Here is a 19,720-nt window from a genome sequence, read left to right on the forward strand (position 1 = left end):
GAATTGCAATCCAGCCCCACAGGGTAGAGGAATGTCACCGTGGGCCCAGATCTCATGCATTGGGGTCTTAATCTGGTCTAGAAATAGAAGGACCTAGGGCCATGTGACTGACATGTACACTGGGCCTTTCATATTCATGTAAAGAGGAAGGAAGCCCTGATAGATGAGGAAGTCCTGGGCTCTGACTCTGCCCAACCCCTCTCTACCCCTTCATGCTGGGCCCAACTCCTTACAAATGGGAAGCTGCCTCTCACATGGGGGAGGGGGACTAGGCTTAAGATGTGAGGGTTAAACCCACTGCTTTCACATCAGAGTTTAAATCAACAGCAGAAAGAAAGAACTCAAACACTTTATTCTAGGTTATAAATGAAATAAAAACCATACTTGCTGTGTTTACGCCAGATCACAAGTAAACCCCTTTTGCTTATTTGTAAGTTATACAGAATTTTCTCCCCATTAGGGAAAGATCTCTGGTCTGGTTCTTTTTCAGCACAGAGGTGGCATGTTTTCACTCATTTAGCTGGCAGAGCAAAGCTGATCCTTTGGCAATCCAGTAATCTTTGGACCGCTTGGAGGGTAAGAGGACGGTCACCACAAAGTTGGTTGAATGACCTAGTTAAGGATACAAGGAAAAAAGTGTTAAAGAACAACCCCTTAATATAAAACTTATGGTACCAGGAGTCAAGACATCTGGGTTCCAGACCTGTTTTTGCCTCTAAAGAGGCAACAATCCTCTGTGGATTTCAGTTTTATGCTCCATAAAATGAAGATGTTAGAACAAATGATCCTTTAGGACCTGTCCAGTTTAGACCTTGTACAACCTTAGAAATTATGTTTCAATCACCCTTCAGTCTGTCTCTGAGCAATGCACTAGGATTGAGACCTGAGCTTTTAGTGAGACTCAGGGGATGTGGTTGGTAGGTTAGGTATCTGTCCATTTATCCATCTGCTTGTCTGTCCATCCATCCATCCATTTGTCCACTTGCTTTTCCATCTATCCTTCCATCCATCCATCCATCTATCCACCCATCTATCCATCTGCTTGTCTATCCATCCATCTATCTATCCATTCATCCATCCATTTGTCCATCTGCTTGTCTGTCCATCCATCCATCTATCCATCCATCCATCCATTTGTCCATCTGCTTGTCTGTCCATCCATCCACCCATCTATCCATCTGCTTGTTCATCCATCCACCCGTCTATCCATCTGCCCATCCATCTGCCCATCCATCCAGCTGTCCACATGCTTGTCTCCCTCCAGTCATCCATCTATTTCTCTATTCACCCATCCATTTGTCCATCGGCTTATCTCCATCCATCCATCAATACACCCTTTGTTCCACCCAGCAGGTAGGCACTGGGGTCCTGAGTCACAGATAGTTTGTCCTCAGCTCTGAGACATCTGAAGTAAGAGATCAGTTTTGCAGTTTCTTCATCGTAGGCCTGTGTGAGGGGACCAAGACCAGGATGAGAAGAAGAGAGCCTTGCCCTCAAGATGGGTGCTGCTATTTCTGGCATTTACAGCAAACTTCATCTGCCTGGAAGTTGGGGAGACTGGGGGTGTCCCCAGCAGAGAACGCCTACCTCTCACCTCTCCTTATCTTTGTATCTCATTCGCTGCATGTGCCTTGGCGAGTGCTTGAGTAACATTGTATAACAGTATTACAGTAGATATATGTATAGTAACCATTTGTTTGGTTTGAGATACAAATAAGGTCCACACCTTGCAACAGTGATGTGTCTCTTGGATCTCTTTCTATGGTAGTCTCCCTCTGTGTTTCTTTTGCCACTCTTTGTAATATATTTGTTGGAACAACCAGGCTGTTTGTCCCATAAGGTTTCCTGGAGTCTGGCTTTTGCTGACAGTGTCCCTTTGGTGATTTTATACATGTTCCCCTATCCCTGTAAGAGTGGTTAGATCTAGAGGTGTGATCACATTCAGGGTTGAGGTTTTTGGCAAGAATACTTCCTAAGTGGTGTGCACTGCCATCAGGAAACGCCTCGTGTCTGGTTGTCTTTTTTTGAAAGGAATATCCACAGAAGCTAATTATTACTTGTTGTTTAGTCACCAAGTTATGTCTGACTCCTTTGTGACCCCATGGACTGTAGCCTATTGAGCTCCTCTGCCCATGGAATTCTCTAGGCAAGAATACCAGAGTGGGTTGCCATTCCCTTCTCCAGGGGATCTTCTCGTCTCCTTCATTGGCATGTGGATGTTTTACCACTGAGCCACCAGGGAAGCTCAATTACTACTTAGAGCCATTATTTCATTTAGGTTAATAATTTTAAATTTTAATGATGATTATGTCCCTCTGTGATTTAATTTTTGTAGTGATAGGAGGTAAAGATCGTAGTTTGGCGTAACCAGGTGTCCCAGGATCATTTATGGAATAATCTCCGTCTTCCTGACCAATTTTAAATGATGCTGCTATTACATGTCAAGTTCCCCGTATGCACAGTGTGTTTCTGGGCTGTCTATCCAGTACAAAATTTGATCTGTTCATTGAGTCTTTTGCCAGTGCATTGTAATCCTCTTCCTGAAAACCACAGAGTTCCTGTTGGAATGTTAGCCAGTAATAAATAAGAGGAGAAATGACTCGGTTAAAAAATGGGCAAAAGATTGGAACAGACACGTCTGAGAAGATGTAAATAAGCACCAGAAAAGATGGTTACTGTCACTAGTCATTAGGGAAATGAAAATTAGATACCACTATATTCTATTATCTATCTGTCACCAAGCTGTCTGTCTGTCATCTATCAGCTAAAATTAAAAGGACTGATCATACTAAGTGGTGGTGAGGATCTGGAGCATCTAGAACCCCCATATACTGCTGGTGGGGATGTTAAGTGCTGTGGTCTCTTTGGGAAAGATTTTGGCTGTATCTTTAAATGTTAAACATATACCTACTGCACGAGGCATCATTCCATCCTAGATACTTATCCAAGATAAATAAAGCATATGTCCCTACAAAAACTTGTAAATACCATATTAATTAAAAAAAAATACCTTTGAATAATGTGTGTTTTAGACTTGCCATGGGAGTGGTAGATCATGTGACATGAGCAGCTACCTTAGTTCTATTCCGTACCTTGCCCTGAGAGGACATCCTTTAACTGAGAAAAATAAATATCAGTATCTACACATCCTCCATTGAAATGAGAACAACTGTTTTAGTTCTTTTTGCCCTGCTCCCCCATCCCATATCTCTGTCATTTGGAAATTTAGTTCCAAGTTATTATACAGCTTTCCTTTCAGATGATAATCTGGTTGCATTTGCCATTCTAGTTTAAGGTTGTTTATCTTCAACACTTTGAAGAGGTGTCTCTATTTTCTTTTATATGTACTTTGGATAATGAGACATGTCTGAAGTCAATCTGATTCTCATTTTCTGAAATTTTATTTCCAGCCTATTAATAATTTTATCTCTTTGAGAATTTTCTTTCTGATAATCGTGTCACTTTGATATATCTAGGTTTCTTTTAAAATTTGATTGTTTATTGGCTTGTTGTATATTTTAAAAAATTACCTCTTCTACTTTGAGAGCTCTCTTAACCTGAGGACTCAAGTGTTTCTTCGGTTCTGGGAAATTATCAGCCACTTTCTCAAATATTATTGCTCTTTCATTTTTCTCTCTTTTCTCTTTATAGATTACCTACTACATAAATGTTGGAAATTTTGACTCTTTCCACAGTGTTACGTTAAAAAAAAAAATTGCTTTGAGCTGTATTTTTAGGGATTTCCTCAGTGCATTCTCTTGGCTCACTCTTTAGCTATCTGCATTCAGTCTTTCAGCTTATCTGTTGATAGTGACTTTTTAAAGATCTGGTTCCTTTTTTTCAGGGCTGTTTCTCAGTTTCAGAACTACTAAGATTTCCCCTTTTGTACCATGGCATTCATTTATTTATTTGAATAAATAAATCTCTTTCTATGCTGAGTCTCAATGTTTTAGTGTCTACTCAGTCCATCATTTTGAAATTAGGAGACGTTGCTCAATAAACTATTTTTGACTCATTACCACCACCAGACTAATAGAAGCAAGCATTGGTTTTATAATATTAATCTATACTCAGCATTAAAATGAATAGAATTTACAGCATTGATAAGTTTGTATGTTTTAAGCGGCCTTATTTTAAGCCTGGCTAATTGACCCGAGATCACCATTTGTACATTACAACAAAGCGTTTGGATTTTGATTGTAGTCTGCATTTAGTCATTATTCATATGCCGATATAAGAATGTCCTTACCTGTGGTTGAGAGGGTTCCTGCTCGAGCCCCTGTCTTGTAAAGTGGGGAGTGGTAGAGTGTTGGGCTTGGCTCATAATTTTGTCGTGGTTCAAAATGCACCACAGGCAGCATTGGATTCATCTGTCCTGGGAGTGCGTCTTCTATCACCATGTCCTTATTATCCCATCGAGAAGCATCCATGAACATCCCATGGACAAGAACGCCATCCTCAGGAGAGGGCAACTGAAAGATGTGCAGACGTTCAGAGGTGAGAAGAGCAGGAGGGGTCGCCCTCTTGGCCCCCTCCTAGTCCCACATCCTCAGTCAGTTCGAAGAACTATTGTAGAGATTCTCTTATCCCTCACATCTTAGAGAGGAAAATGCCAAGGCTCCAAAAGGTGAAATAGTTTGCTTTTCAGCTTGTCACCAAATCTCATACTGTTCACACTCCACGAGGCTGTCTGGTACATGGTACCCCAGGGAAACCCACTGATGGGCTTCAGTCTCTGATACCATGATGTTAGGATTTTCCCCTTCTCATGGGAAGTGGCCAAGAGGGCTGTGATTATCATCTCTTATTTTTAGCAAGGCCTTTCAAAGATCTCAGTGCTGTTCCAGATGATAGATTACATATCTGTGACAATATTTGCAGAATGCTTATGGAGAACTTTTTAAAAGAAATTTTGTGAGAGGAAGAGACAGAGACAGAGACCCTATCCCTCAATGTCCTGTGATTAGATGTCATCACTAGTGTCTAGTTTCTGCCAGGTGTGAGCTTTGTGTCTCCTTTCTCAAACACTGAGTGAATCTGGCCAGTCCTGGGGCCCTAGATCTTTTTACAACTGGAGCTTCACACCTGCAGACAGAGGACTAAGCAGTGTGGTTTTAAGTGGTATGTTTTATAGTGAATCAAAGGATGATAAGCTCTTTTTGGTTGGACTTTACTTTCTAGCATCTTGTAGTTTGTCCCATGGGTACAGCGTGGTGCAGTGGGCCTTCCTGTTATCGGGGCTGCCATATACACTTGTGCAGGTTTGCTTGAGTAGAGGCTGAAACCATCCTGCCTTGAGCTTGTCAGGCTGTGTGTAGGAGTCATCTGCACACACTTCCAAGAGGGGTGCCTTTTCCTAAATGGCATGAAGGCGGCACTGGACTGACAGTGGCCCTGTTGTTGGTAACAGAACTCAAGTTGTCTAACAGTCTCTTGCTGTGTTTTCTGGGAGGACCAAGAGATGGGCTGACTATACAATCTACAGTCTTCACAGGAGGCAGAGATTCCCAGGCATCGCTATGGCTCACTGTACATAACCCATGTGGAGACGTGTGTATACTGGTGTGGCTGGAGGGCAGAGACACCAGTAGTTACTGTGAACTTCTGTCTGTCAGTTGGCCTATGTGGCAGATACAGCATGCCAGGCACAGAGCAGGGCCAACATCCAGGATGGCCTGGATGAAGGCTTTTATGTGGGTATTGTCCTGCCCTCCTGCAGACTCATTATTCCTGACCTGGGCCTGTGACACTCTCCTGGCTGAGAAGGGTCTCAAAATAATAGCGAGTGCATTTCTAAATTGATTTCCTCCCTACTTTTACATGCTAATACTTTAAGATACTTTAAGATAAAGATTTTTGATGCTAAAACAAATGTTCTTAAAGACATAAACTCTTTCACTGTCATTTTAAGATATAAGCAATTAAGAGGCATGGGGAATTACAATATTTTGTAGAGTAATCCATGAATATGGGATCAATCTTACCTTTGTGCATTTTTGCTAATCAGAGCAAAGACTAGATCAAGCAGTTCTGAGTGAGGGGGATACTGATTAAATTACCCAGGAGAAATTCTGAATAATACTATGATATTTTAAGGAAAGTCACTAAAAGTCACTTACCCCATTTACACTGACCGGCTAGTGAACACATTCTTAGCAAAAGCAATCTGGAACAGATCTTTGATGTCATAGCACACATAGAAAATGACATTTATAAACTCCACTGGGATGGACAGGTGCTCTGGAGGCTCCCCTGCCCCATTAATATCTCAGCACATTGGAGGCAGGCAGCTCAGATGGGCAGCAATGAGTCTCAGCCCTGGCTGTATGCTGGAAGCACCCAGGGAGCTTTAACAAGTATATGACCGATGTCACTGGGGTGATTCTGATGCAACTTGATGTGGTCTGGGCATCAGGATGTTTTTAAAGCTCCAAAGATGATTCTAACCTGCAGTCCAGGTTGAGATATTCTACAGTAGGGGTTCTCAGATTTGAGGGGCTAAGAACCCCCTGGAGGACTTATTAAAGCACAGATGTCTGGATCCCAGTCCAGAGTTTCTGATTCCATCTGGAATGGGTCCTTGGGACCCATAAATAAATGCTAATTTACTTTACTTAAAAAAAATTTAAGTATGTTGTGTTAGTGTCAGGCACAGCGATTCAGTTATGCATACATATATATATGTACATGTGTGTATCTACTTGTATACGTGTATTTGTGTTTAGTTGCTCAGTCGTGTCCAACTCTTTGTGACCCTTTGGACAGTAGCCCGCCAGGCTCCTCTGTCCATGGAGTTTTCCAGACAAGAATACTGGAGTGGGTTGCCATTTCCTCCTCCAGGGGATCTTCCTGACTCAGGGATCAAACCTGCATCTCCTGTGTCTCCTGCGTTGCAGGCAGATTTTTTACCCACTGAGCCATTGAGGAAGCCTCATATACTTGTATATATATATATTCTTTTTCAGATTCTTTTCCCTTACAGATCATTACAAAATGCTGAGTATAGTTCCCTGTGACACACAGTAGGTCTTTATTTCTTATCTGTTTTACATATAGCAGTGTCTATGTCTTAATCCCAACCTCTTAATTTATCCCTCCTCCCCTCTCCCCACTTTGGTAACCATAGTTTCCTTTCTGTATCTGTGGGTCTGTTTTCTGTTTTGCAAATAAGTTCATTTCCAGAAGTGCCCAGGTGATGCTGATGGGGCTGGTCTGGGGATCACACTTCAAGAATCTCTATTCTAGAGGGAGTAAACCATGTAAGCAAAGAGCCTGAGCTGCTTCCTTAGTGCATTCCTACTGGTGATGTAATGTAGTTACAGTTACATGATGTGTGAAGTTGGCGTATCAGTTCTGCTAGGAGACAGCTAAGTGAATGAGGCAGGAAGGTTTAACTTCTGATAATAGTTACATACCGTGAGTGCACTACATGGTGGTCACGTGACACCTGCAGTTTCATTGACAATGTGCTACAACTCTGAAGTTGGTGGTACGAGCCCTATTTTGCAAATGGGAACACTGAGGTGCAGACATGTTAATCATTGCTCTAGCACACACAGCTGGGGAGAGGGGAAGGCAGAATTTACCCAGGCCTGCCTGATGCTGAAACTCTGGTTTCCAACCTCTTGCTACATTGCTTCTTCTGGTGGCTCAGCGGTAATGAATTCGCCTGCCAATGTTGGAGACATGGGTTTAGTCCCTGGGTTGGGAATATCCCCTGGAGGAGGGAATGGCAACCCACTCCAGTATTCTTGCCTGGAGAATCCCACGGACAGAGGAGCCTGGCAGACTATAGTCCATGGGGTTGCACAGATTTGGACACGACTTAGTGACTAGACAACAAATATTGCCTCCACATGAATGAGAAAGTTACTGTAAGTATCTAAAGAAATAAGCAGCATTGATGTAAAATATATTTCTACAGATCAGACTAATTTAGGAGGTTGCCATCCAGTCACTGGTATTGGGAGCTTGTCTTGGGAGTCTGACACGACTGAAGCGACTTAGTATGCATGCACGCATGCCTGGAGGTGTAGACCCATCCTGCCCTCTCCCACTCCTGCAAATGGAAAGTGGAAGGGGTGAGGGAAGGGAGATTGCTTGAGATCTTGATGACAGTAGATAGAAGCTGCTGTGCTGTAACAACGGTCAGGGGGACAGTACCTCTGTGTCCATGGGCAGTTCTTGTCCAAACTGTACTGTCTTGGCAGCTTCTATGACTGTGGCTTGATCCCGATAGACAGGAACCATGTTGTACTTGAAGCTCAGCTCATCTATAGGCAAATTGTATTTCCGAGCGTGATTTTGAAGAGTTCCTATTAAATATGAAAGCCAGAAAGCTGAGTTGCTATTATCCAAACATAGCTTCCACTTGCCTGGACCAGGATACTCTAACATTAAAGAGCTTCTTTTCCATCTAGAAGAGCCAGCTGTTAACATCTTACTTGGAATTACTGAGAGGGGTGGAGTCAAAGCATGTACGAATTTTGGTCCTGGTGAGAAAGAGAGGGAGGGCCAAGTCTAAAGTGCACTGCTCTGCTAATGGGGGAGACAAGCCAGCAAGGGCGTTTCAGAGCCCAGTCTTCCCAACTTATAACATCTTGCTTAGCTTGTCCTGTATGGGCTGTTTCTAGGCTATGTATGAGGGATTCGGGATGAGACAGATTAAGAGCTGGGCTAATTAGCATCTAGGGCTTCCCCCGGTGACTCAGTGGTAAAGAATCCACCTGCCAATGCAGGAGATGCAAGAGATGCGAGTTCAGTTTCTGGGTCATGAAGATTTCCTGGAGAAGGAAATGGCAACCCATTCCAGTACTTCTTGCCTGGGAAATCCCATGAACAGAGGTGCCTGGTGGGCTAGAGTCCATTGGTCGCAAATATTTGGACAGGACTTGCAGACTAAACAAAATTAGCATCTAGGAGCCCAGAGGCCTTAGTGCCCTCTGGGACTCTCTGGCCAGAATCCCTGAGGACCACTGGAGGGGCAGCAAAAGTATTTTTTAGAGAGAAGGAAGCTGCTCAGAGTTGGAGCCAAAGAAATTGAGCAGGTGGTGTCCTGAGCATTGGTCCCATGGGGACTTGGGGCAGCTGTGTGCATTCTCAGGGAAGCAGCGTTTAGACTTGTAAACTGAGAGCAGCGGGGATTAAGTTGTTGGGGGAATGCCTGCTATTTCTGCCATCATTTTCTTCTGCAATCGAGGAAGAGCAGGGCCTTGTTGGGCTGCCATATAATCAATTCCCCTTGGTTTAGGCCATTAGCAGTCATGCCACTTTCCCAGTTCCCAGAAACCCAGCATAACTCATCACACACTTATTGATTTTTTCCTATGGGGATTTTTCTAGGGAAAGCAGTGATACCTGTTAGAAATCCTTGAGGAAAGAAGAAACCGGAGATCCAGAAGGACTTGGGCTGTCCTCTTTTGAGCCACAGCTAAAGGAGAAACATTATCCTATAATGTACTTTTTTTTTCTGAGATAGCAACTGTCATTTAAATCAGAGTTATATTTTGGAGGGTCTCTTAGGAGGCAGAATCTAAACCAATCCTGAGTTATCACTGGCCCCATTCTTACTGTCTGCCCTGTCCCCCTTCCTCACCTACCAGGCTGACCATAAACCCAGAACCTGGTTATTATGGAGGTTCTAGAAGAGGGAGATAACAGCAAGGTCATGCCTGGCCACTTGGACCCATGTCAGATTGGTTCTGTACCTCATGGTGGGGGTCCCATGAATGAGACCTGAACCCCAAGGATGGCCTGGAATTAAAATGAAAAGTGGAGATAAGGACACAGGGCAAACTACACTATAATCAGTGCAAGATTTTCAAAGTGATGCTATTCCAGAAGTTTCTGTTTCTTTGGATTCAGATGATCCCTCAATGGTTGTCAATATTTCAGTTAGTGAGGGCTTCCTTAAGGACCCCAGGGCCAACCATGTCATCAGATTGATCAGACCCCAAAGAAGTAAATTTTCTTACGTCCACAAATGCAGTCCTCAGAATAAGGTCTTTGACCCAAGATCCTAGTGGCTTCAGGGATGGGTAGGCAGTATTGGACCATAGAGAGGGAACCTGGTTGTTGAGGAAACTGTTATACACCTTTTCCATTTCTTCAGACATCACCACCAACCCAGCAATGGCTTTGTTGAGTGTATCTAGAGAGGTCTGAAAGAACAAGAAAGGATTGGTGCCCTTCACTGATGTTGTTATCAGGTGGGAATGACCCTTGTTCGTGGTGGCAGGTGTTGCCTTAGGCTGAAGGGCCAGCTTGGTGGTTTGCATACTCTTTGCAGACCCTCTGCTGGGTCAGACTTTCCAATCTTCATGCACTTTTTACAACCTGTGCCATAGAGGTGTAAGACCTCGGAGTGGGCATGGTTTAGGCAGTTAGTAACATGATACAGTGAAGTGGATGGAGAAGGGAAGGTGGAGAAATGTCCCCCAAAGCATTTTGAGAAATGCCACTGTCCAGCTCTCCTCCAGGCTGAAGGAAGAATGAGCCTTACAGTTAGTGATCTGGGAACCACGAAGGGGGTTGGGGTCATGGGAAGTACCTCCAACTCTATCCAGAGGGTGCCTGCAGCCCCAGAAGTTATAGCAGGAAGGGGAGATTCCTAGATGAGACCAATCTTTCAGTTGATACCAGAGAGCTTCCTTATACTGGAAATACTTCTTTAAAGGTATACTCCTTATCCTCCCCTCATCTCAACAAAAGACAGAGGCTGGCAGCAGTCCTGGGAGATACTGGGCCAGCAGCAGCCATGGGAAATACAAAACAATATCTGTTACCAGGCTAAAGGTAAAGGCAGGGTGTATAGATTTGTATAGGGATTTCCCAGTGGCTCAGCAGTAAAGAATCTGCCTGCCAGTGCAGGAGATGTGGGTTTAATCTCTGGGGGTTTAATCTCTGGTCTGCAAGATCTCCTGGAGAAGGAAATAGCAATCCACTCCAGTATTCTTGCCTGGGAGGGCCCATGGACAGAGGAGCCTGGTAGGCTATAGTCCATAGGGTCTCAAAAGAGTCAGACATGACTTAGCGACTAAACAACAACATAGATTTGTATATGGCTCTCGTGGGTTCCAGTTTTGTGAAAACTGCTGCCATATACAGGGGAAATATTACAGGAAGATATTAGAGGGCAAATTTATGTTGATGAAAGTGTCCGATTCTTTGAGAACCCATGGACCGTAGCCCACCAGGCTCCTCTTGTCCGTGGGATTCTCCAGGCTAGAATACTGGAGTGGGTTGCCTTGCCCTGCTCTAGGGGATTGTCCTGATCTAGGGATGGAAACCGCATCTCTTACATCTCCTGTGTCGGCAGGCGCGTTCTTTACTACTAGTGCCACCTAGGAAGCCCAAGTCCTAGGACCACATGTAAATAGTTCTAGAGACAAGGTGACATGCGGATAAGACAGGGCTAGTCATCCTTCTATTCCTTCATGGAGTTTTTCCCCTCTTCGCATCTCTTCTCACAAGAGACAGTGCTAGAAAAGAGGAGTTTTAAGTAGATATGCCCTTAGGATCTGAGGAATCATATGTAGCAGAGCAGAGGAAAAGAGCCTTTAGTCAGGGCCAAAACACCACTCAACCTTAGACACCAAAAATGGAAGAAGGTAGCAGAAGACGTATCTAAGATGCGTGGAGAACACTTGAGTCAGATCGCTGCAAGGACCAGGCCTCCAGTGCTGTCTAGATCAGTGGAAAGCAGACAGGGGTCACACTACCGCCAGTTCTCCCAGAGGCAGCAGCTGACAAGCAGTCATGTTCAGTGAGAAGAATGCACTTCAGATCTTTCTCCCTTATATCTAGAAGCCTACATCCCTGAGGGACCTCATCTCTTCTAGGACCTGCCTGGTCTCACGGTCCCGTACCATCAGGAGGCCAGTGAGCTCACCAAGATGGCAGCCCAAAGCCCCGGATGCTCCCACCCTCCCTTGGCCTTTCTTGTTGCCGCCACAGTGCAACCTTGCTGTTCGCTGGGTGAAGTGAAGCTGAGGCTGCGACACAGCCAGAGCCGGGCAGGAGTGGGCAGGGGTCAGGATGAGGGAGTTCTGTGGTGCAGGCCCAGCACCCCATGGTGGCCACTACCCTCCCTCTAATGGGAGTGCTCAGCTCTGACTCCTGATTGCCTTGCAGCCTGCTTCTCCCTGGGCTCCTCTTTCTTCTGCTTTTATTAGGTGAATTCTTCCATTAGTGGTGGACACTACTGTTTGACTAGAAGGGATCACTTTGTTCCTGAGAGCCACATTAGTTCACTTGCATGTTCAAATATTCATGGAAGATTTACGATGTGTCAGGCACTGGGGAGACAGAGATGAAAGTGTTAGTCACTCAGTTGTGTCTGGCTTTTTGTGACCCCATAGACTGTAGTTCATCAGGCTCTTCTGTCCATGGAATTCTCCAGTCAAGAATACTAGAGTGGGTAGCCATTTCCTTCTCCAGGGGATCATCCCCAAACAGGGATCAAACCCAGGTCTCTTGCATTGCAAGCAGATTACCTACCATCTGAGCCACCCAGGAAGCCCCCAGACAGATATGAATTATGTTTGGTATTATGAATACCAGTCCCTTTGTCTTCAAGTTCATTGTCTGCTGAGGGAGCTATACTCATGGAGGAGTAATTACAAAGCAAGGTGGTATGTTGTACACAAATACAGTGATGGACACAAACACCTGAGAAGGGGGCCCTGTCATCTGGTGGTGCAGGGAAGGACAGGTATGCCAGGAAAACTTTATGAGGAAGTGACATTTGGACTCATCCATCCTTAAGTGGGTGACCATGCATAAAGTGGAAGAGGCCAGAGATGAGCAGCATCCATCTCTTCTTCTTGTGAACAATCCACTTGCCAAGCAGATGTGGGTTCAGTCCCTAGGTTGGAAAGATCCCCTGGAGAAGGAAACCCACTCCAGTATTCTTGCCTGGGAAATCCCATGGACAGAGGAGCCTGGCAGGCTACAGTCCACTGGGTCGCAAAAAAGTCGGACATGACTGAACGACTAAACAACAACAACCACCACAACCACATTAGCTTTAGCTGGGCACAGAACAAACTAACACAGAGACTACATTTCCCAGGAACACTTGCAGCTGGAATGCTGCCATGCGATCATTTTTGGCTAAAGGGATATAAGAAAAAATGATGTATGCCACTTCCGTCTGACATTTTTATGAAGAAGCTGCTCTCCCTCGGCCCTCTTTCCCCTGTCTCAGTGGCTGGCAAAAGGGAACACTTGGAACAGCCCCCTTAGTACCAAAGGTGGAAGTCACCCGCTGAGGCTGGAAGAGCCAGCCATCCAGTGGGATTCCTGGTTAAACTCACAAAGCAAGAGTAACCACCTGCCTTAGGCAGGGCTTCCTCTGGGCTCTTCGCAGAGAGAGAAGTGAATTCCAATCTTGTTTTGGCCACTGCATTTGGGAATCTTTATCACAGCAGTTTAAACTATACCCTGATTCACTCAATGCAGAAGATGATGTCCCCTTGCTTACTTAACTTATATGCAAGAGTATATCATGTGAAATGCCAGACTGGATGAAGCACAAGCTAGAATCAAGATTGTAGCAAGAAATATCAATAACCTCAGATACTCAGATGACACCACCCTTATGGCAGAAAGTGAAGAGGAACTAAAAAGCCTCTTGATGAAGGTGAAAGAGGAGAGTGAAAAAACTGGCTTAAAACTCAGTATTCAAAAAACTAAGATCATGGTATCTGGTCCCATCACTTCATGTCAAATAGATGGGGACACAATGGAAACAGTGAGAGACTTTATTTTCTTGGGCTCCAAAATCACTGCTGATGATGACTTTACCCATGAAATTAAAAGATGCTTGCTCCATGGAAGAAAAACTATGACAAACCTACACAGCACATTAAAAAGCAGAGACATCACTTTGCCGACAAAGGACTGTTTAGTCAAACCTATGGTTTTTCCAGTCGTCATGTATGGGTGTGAGAATTGGACTATAAAGAAAGCTGAGCGCCAAAGAATTGATGCTTTTGAAGTGTGGTGTTGGAGAAGACTCTTGAGAGTCCCTTGGATAGCAAGGAGATCAAACCAGTCAATCGTAAAGGAAATCAGTCCTGAATATTCATTCATGGGAGCTGAAGCTCCCATACTTTGGCCACCTGATGTGAAGAACTGACTTACTAGAAAAGACCCTGATGCTGGGCAAAATTGAAGGCAGGAGGAGAATGGGATGACAGAGGATGAGATGGTTGAATGGTATCACTGACTCAATGGACATGAGTTTGAGCAGGCTCCAGGAGTTGGTGATGGACAGGGAAGCCTGTTGTGCTGCAGTCCATGGGGTCACAAAAAGTCGGACATGACTGAGTGACTGAACTGAAAAGGTGATAAGCTCTGACCTGACTAGCTGGCCTTCTAGTAGACCTGCTGTTTACCTAGTAGACCCAAGGTGAAGATGTCACTTATTCAGCTGACCTAGTTTCCCCTCACCCCCATCCCACGAGCCTGGGTATTGTCAGACAACCGGAAACATTTGGAGACTTGATTTCCTAATAGGGAATAGTCAGTCTTTAGAAGATCTACCCTAGTGCTTCCCTGGTGGGCCAGTGGTTAAGAATCTACCCACCAACGCAGAGGACATGTGTTCACTCCCTGGTCTAGGAAGATCCCACATGCCACAGGGAAACTAAGCCTGTCAGCCACAACTACTGAGCTTTGCTCTAGAGCCCAGGAAGTGAAACTACTGAGCCCACGTGCCACAACTACTGACGCTCATGTGTCGAGCCCATGTTCTGCACGAGAAGCCGTCGTCATGAGAAGCCCATGCATTACAACTGGAGAAAGCCCACAGGCAGCAACAATGACACAACACAGCCAAAAATAAAAATAAAGTTCATTCACATTAAAAAAAAAAATCTCCCGTGGCTGCCCTCTCCAGTCTTATCACTGAGCCTTAGTCCTGTGCCAGGTGTTTGGTTCCCTGCTTGGCAGTAAAACTTCCCCTTATTCAAGTCATGCACAGAGAAACCAGGAAGTCCTATAGCCATCATTACAAAGTCAAGGGCCTTCGGAAAGTATTCCTGAGCATAAGGCAAAAGTTTAAATAGTTATTCTCAAATTTTAGTTGCAATGACATCGTCTGGGGGTGTTCATTTAAAATTCACATTTGCAGAATTACTCAAGAATCCTCACTCGGTAGGTCTGGAGTGGAATCAGGGAATTTATACTTGGAACACACAGCATAGTGGATCCTAATGCAGGTGTTTTATGGCCCATACTTAGAGAAACTTGGTTTTCATAGTCTTCACAAAGACTATGGTATTAAACGCTAACTAGACATTGGGCTTCACAGGTGGTGCTAGTGGTAAAGAACCCTCGTCTCAATGCAGGTTAGACATAAGAGATGTAGGTTCTATCCCTGGATCAGGAAGATCCCCTGGAGGAGGTCAGAGCAACCTACTCCAGGGTTCTTGCCTGGAGAATCTCATGGACAGAGGAGTCTGGTAGGTTACAGTCCATGGGGTCCCACAGAGTAGGACAGGACTGAAGCGACTTAGCACGCAAGCAGACACTGGGAACAAGCACTAAATCTGAATCTCTCTTAACTGAGTGCTTAGGTCCCTGCTCAAATTCCTAAAGCATCAATCAAATTCTAAGGGTTCAAGTTAGGATAATGAAGGGTTTGTAATGCCCTGCAGTCATAAGCTGTTATTAGAGAAAGGGAACACAGACTAGTGAGAGGAGGGTGAATTAAGGTTTAGACAAGTTGGGCTTGAAGGGTTGTAAGCACATCTACATGGAAATGTTCAAGCGATGGGAATGGAAACTTCACATTGTTATACACGCTCCACAACACTTTGATCCCCAAGAGCAAGGGTGGCAGTGAGCACTCATACGTGTATTAGCCTCAGCAGATTGTTAAACCGGTCCACTTCCTGTCCAAGAACAGTGGTCAAGGAGTTAAGGCGTCCTTGAGGATCCTTGACGAAAAGGCTCTCAGAAGCGTTTTCCATCTCCAGAATTTCTGAAATACACATGGCAGATTCATCAGATGGGTTATCATTGATTTCTTTCCTTATAGCATTGCACTTATCTTAAGCTTTCTTAAAGCCAACTTCTCTTGTCCTTGGGCCCAAGTTGAATGGGAGTCAGACTGTGCACACTTCAAGGGCAAATGCTACATGGTAGACAAGGGACATCCCTGAGATCAGAGGTGCCAGGGTCTCAAGTTGTCTCCTCTGCCTTGTGTGTATGTAAGCCTCACTCTTCCCTGCACACCCATGTTGCATCCAGTCACTTGGTCTTATCTGACTCTTTTTGTGACCCCATGAACTTCAGCCCACCTGGCCCCTCTGTCCATGGGATTTTCTGGGCAAGATTATTGGAGTGGGGTGCCATTGCCTTCTCCAGGGCATCTTCCTGACCCAGGGATTGAACCCACGTTTCTGTGTCTCCTTCGTTACCACTGAGCCACTGGGGAAGCCCTCCACGTTGCATCTAGGCATCTAGGAGCAGAAGGACTGGGGGCAGGACACCCCCCGAGAGAGAAGAGACTTGGCGTTTATCTCACTGCTGTTCAAAGGGACTGACTGGATTCTGAAATGAGTCCATGGTTCAAACTGGATGAAAAATTGTGCTCTCCTCTTTTCCTGTAATCCACCCAGTGAGGGCTTATATAAGCTCTGAACAAAGAAGGACCTGCATTCTCCTGACATACCTGAGCAAAGCATGAGAAGAGAGCGTTTCTGAGCTATGTACATTAAGTTCCTTCTAACCACTCATTTTGGCTGCTATAGAGAAATCACACAGCAGTGTGGGTCAGTGCAAGCTCTTGGGTCCATAGGGCTGTGGTTATAGGCCCCTACTCTTCTCCTTCTGTCTGTCCCCTTGGGCTATTCCAAATCTCAGTTCTCTTGTTGAGCCAACTGTACCCCTGCCCCCTCAGTCTCAACAGATGGCATTGCTTATCATTTCACAGCAAAAGTACAAACTTCATGAAGCATGGAGAGAAACACCTCCTAGGTGTCAATGGAGCTCTATGAAACAAGAACCTTTACTCTCCATTCATCTGTTCATCCATCTACTCATTCATCCATCCATCTTCATCCCTTTTTCTACCCAGTTCTCCATCTCATGTTTATTAAAAAATGCTTTCTAAAATAATTCAGTTGCTTTGATATCTATAGAACGTTCTACTCAAGAAGAGATTATTTTGTTTTAGGAGGAACATAACTGGCATCTGAGGTCATATAGGTCTTTTTTTTGGGGGGGGGGCTTTAGAGTATTGGGGGGAATTTGCTGGTGGCTTGGATGGTAAAGAATCTGCCTGCAATGAGGGAGATCTGGGTTTGATCCCAGGGTCGAGAAGTTCCCCTGGAGAAGGGAATGGCCGCCCACTCCAGTATTCTTGCCTGGAGAATTCCATGGACAGAGGTTACAGTCCATGGGGTCCCAAAAAGTTGGACACAACTGAGCGACTTTCACTTCAAGAATCTCGGTAAAGCTTAGTGTGATTGCGTGCGTGCATGCTCAGTTGTGGCCAATTCTTTGTGACCCCACAGATCGTAGCTCCCCAGGCTCCTCTGAAACTGAGTTTTTCATGCAAGAATACTGGAGTGGATTGTCATTTCTTACTCCAGGGGGTCGTCCCGACCCACAGATTGAACCTGAGTCTTCTGCACTGGCAGGTGGATTCTTGACCGCTGCACCACCTAGGTGTGCTACTATGGTGTAATGAGAAATATGCATTTTGGTCTTTGTCTCCATCTTCTGGCCAGAGTGCCTAAAACCCTTATAATTTCCTCATTGATAAGAGTGATAGGAGCATCTTTTATACAATTACTGGTTTTTGACCCCAACTCCTGAAATAGCTCTTGATCAATAAAGGTGAAAGGGGCATCTTTTATTATTGATAACAAGCCCCTTTCAACCACACCTGAGTTTATGTTAAGGCGGTGACTCTAGTACTGACCCTAAAGATGAGGGGCTGGTTGTCAGGCAAACTAACCATGTGTTAGAGATTTGGACACTCTAGCTTTACTCTCTGACCTCCTGGGAGAAGGGAGGGGCTGGAGGTTTAGTTACTTATTAAAGGCCAATGATTTAACCAATCATGCCCATGTATGGAAGCTTCCATAAAAACCTAACTGAAGGGGTTTGGAGAGTTTCTGGGTTGGTGAATACATCCATGTGCCAGGAGGGTGGTGTACCCCGACTCCTCAGGGACAAAATCTCCTGTCCTTGGGACTCTTCTGGACCTTGTCGTATGTATCTCTTTATCTTGTTGTTTATCTTTATCCTTAATAATATCCTTTAAAATGATCTGGTAAATGTAATTAACTGTTTCCCTGAGTCCTGTGAGTCAGTCTAGAAAATTACTGAACCCGAGAAGGGGCTTGTGGGAATCCTTGATCTATGGCTGGTTGGTCAGAAATAAAGGTCACAACCTGAGGACTTGCAGTTGACATTTAAAGTGTGGACAGTCTTATGGGATTGAGCCCTTAACCTGTGGGATTTGTGCCAACTCTGGATGGTTAATGTCATAACTGAGTTGTAGGACATCCAGTTGGTGTCCAGAGAGTTTGAGAATTGCTTGATGTGGGGTGGGGGCGGGTAACCCATATACTCGGTATCAGAGTATTGTGAACAGAGACAGAAGCACAGTTTACTTTTATAGTCACTCATTTTTTTTCTGCCTCATCTTTCTTTTTCCTATAATGACATTTCCAACCATGAACAATAGATTAAGACATCTAAATCTACAGTCACTCTAAGAAAAGTGTGAAAGTGGATCTCTGTGATCATTCAGGAAGATTCCTTAGCTCACCAGAAAATGAAGTGAAATAATAAATTATTCTTTTCTACTTCTCACTTCCCAGGTGGCATTAGTGGTAAAGGGCCTGCCTGCCAATGCAGGAGACATAAGAGATGCAGCTTTGATCCCTGAGTCAGGAAGATCCCCTGGAGGAGGGTATGGTAACCACTCCACTGTTCTTGCCTGGAGAATCTTATGGACAGAGGAGCCTGGTGGGCTACAGTCCATAGGGTCGCAAAGAGACGGACGTAACTGAAATGACTTAGCATATATGCATGCACTTCTCTTGTTGGAGAAAAAAAGTGAAATGGATTCTAGAGCAGGGCTGTCCAATAGAATATTTTATGATGATGGAAATGTTCTCCATCTGCATTGTCCAATATGGCAGGACTTAAAATGTGACTAGTGCAACTGAGGAAATGAATTTTAAAGTTTAAGTAGCCACATGTGGCTAGTGGCTACTGTCTTGGACAGTACAGGTCTACAGACATTAGGAAGCTCAGAAAAAAGTCTGTTTAAAGTTATATTGGGCTAGAAACCAACTTTCTCTTCATGCTTCTGGCAGTTGAGATGTCAAGGGGCTGCAGGCTTCAGGGGCTGCAGGCTTCTAATCTATAAATTGAGGCCTCTACATTGAAAGAGCACTCCCTCTACATAAAGAAAAAATTCTACATAATAAGCAGATTTGGACACCTGCCTATCACTTAGCTTTCTGAGTTTATTCCTAAAAGTCCCATTACCCACATAAGCCAACAATTATTTACTACCTGGAACTCTAGTCCGGACAGAAGCAACAAGTTCTTGGACAATTTCATCATTGCTCTTTCCCTCTCCACCAGAAGAGGACCTTGGTTGAACCTCAAGTATAGTGTTGATCAAAGTGTTGGTCTCTTTGTACTATAATGGCGAGAAGAAACAGAACAGTGAGGACCCAAATTCTCC

General features: G+C 44.6%; 1 protein-coding gene across 2 annotated transcripts in view; it reads right to left on the bottom strand.

Annotated features, from left to right (window-relative positions):
- Positions 1 to 333: 333 nt before the first annotated feature.
- Positions 334 to 19,720, bottom strand: part of DNAH6 (dynein axonemal heavy chain 6) — a 285,139-nt gene continuing 265,752 nt past the window's right edge. Inside the window, exons 71-77 of one of the 2 annotated variants that reach the window (XM_040224335.1) lie at positions 19,546 to 19,675; positions 15,861 to 15,988; positions 9,975 to 10,160; positions 9,358 to 9,430; positions 8,164 to 8,315; positions 4,250 to 4,472; positions 334 to 612 (exon numbers count right to left, since the gene is read on the bottom strand). In XM_040224335.1, the coding sequence (XP_040080269.1) occupies positions 509 to 612; positions 4,250 to 4,472; positions 8,164 to 8,315; positions 9,358 to 9,430; positions 9,975 to 10,160; positions 15,861 to 15,988; positions 19,546 to 19,675 (996 nt within the window). In that variant the 3' untranslated portion in view covers positions 334 to 508. The remainder of the gene's footprint in view (positions 613 to 4,249; positions 4,473 to 8,163; positions 8,316 to 9,357; positions 9,431 to 9,974; positions 10,161 to 15,860; positions 15,989 to 19,545; positions 19,676 to 19,720) is intronic. The other variant, XR_005718342.1, reaches the window with a different exon arrangement.

This window comes from Oryx dammah, unplaced genomic scaffold, assembly GCF_014754425.2.
Source record: "Oryx dammah isolate SB20612 unplaced genomic scaffold, SCBI_Odam_1.1 HiC_scaffold_25, whole genome shotgun sequence".
NCBI classification, from domain to species: Eukaryota; Metazoa; Chordata; class Mammalia; order Artiodactyla; family Bovidae; genus Oryx; species Oryx dammah.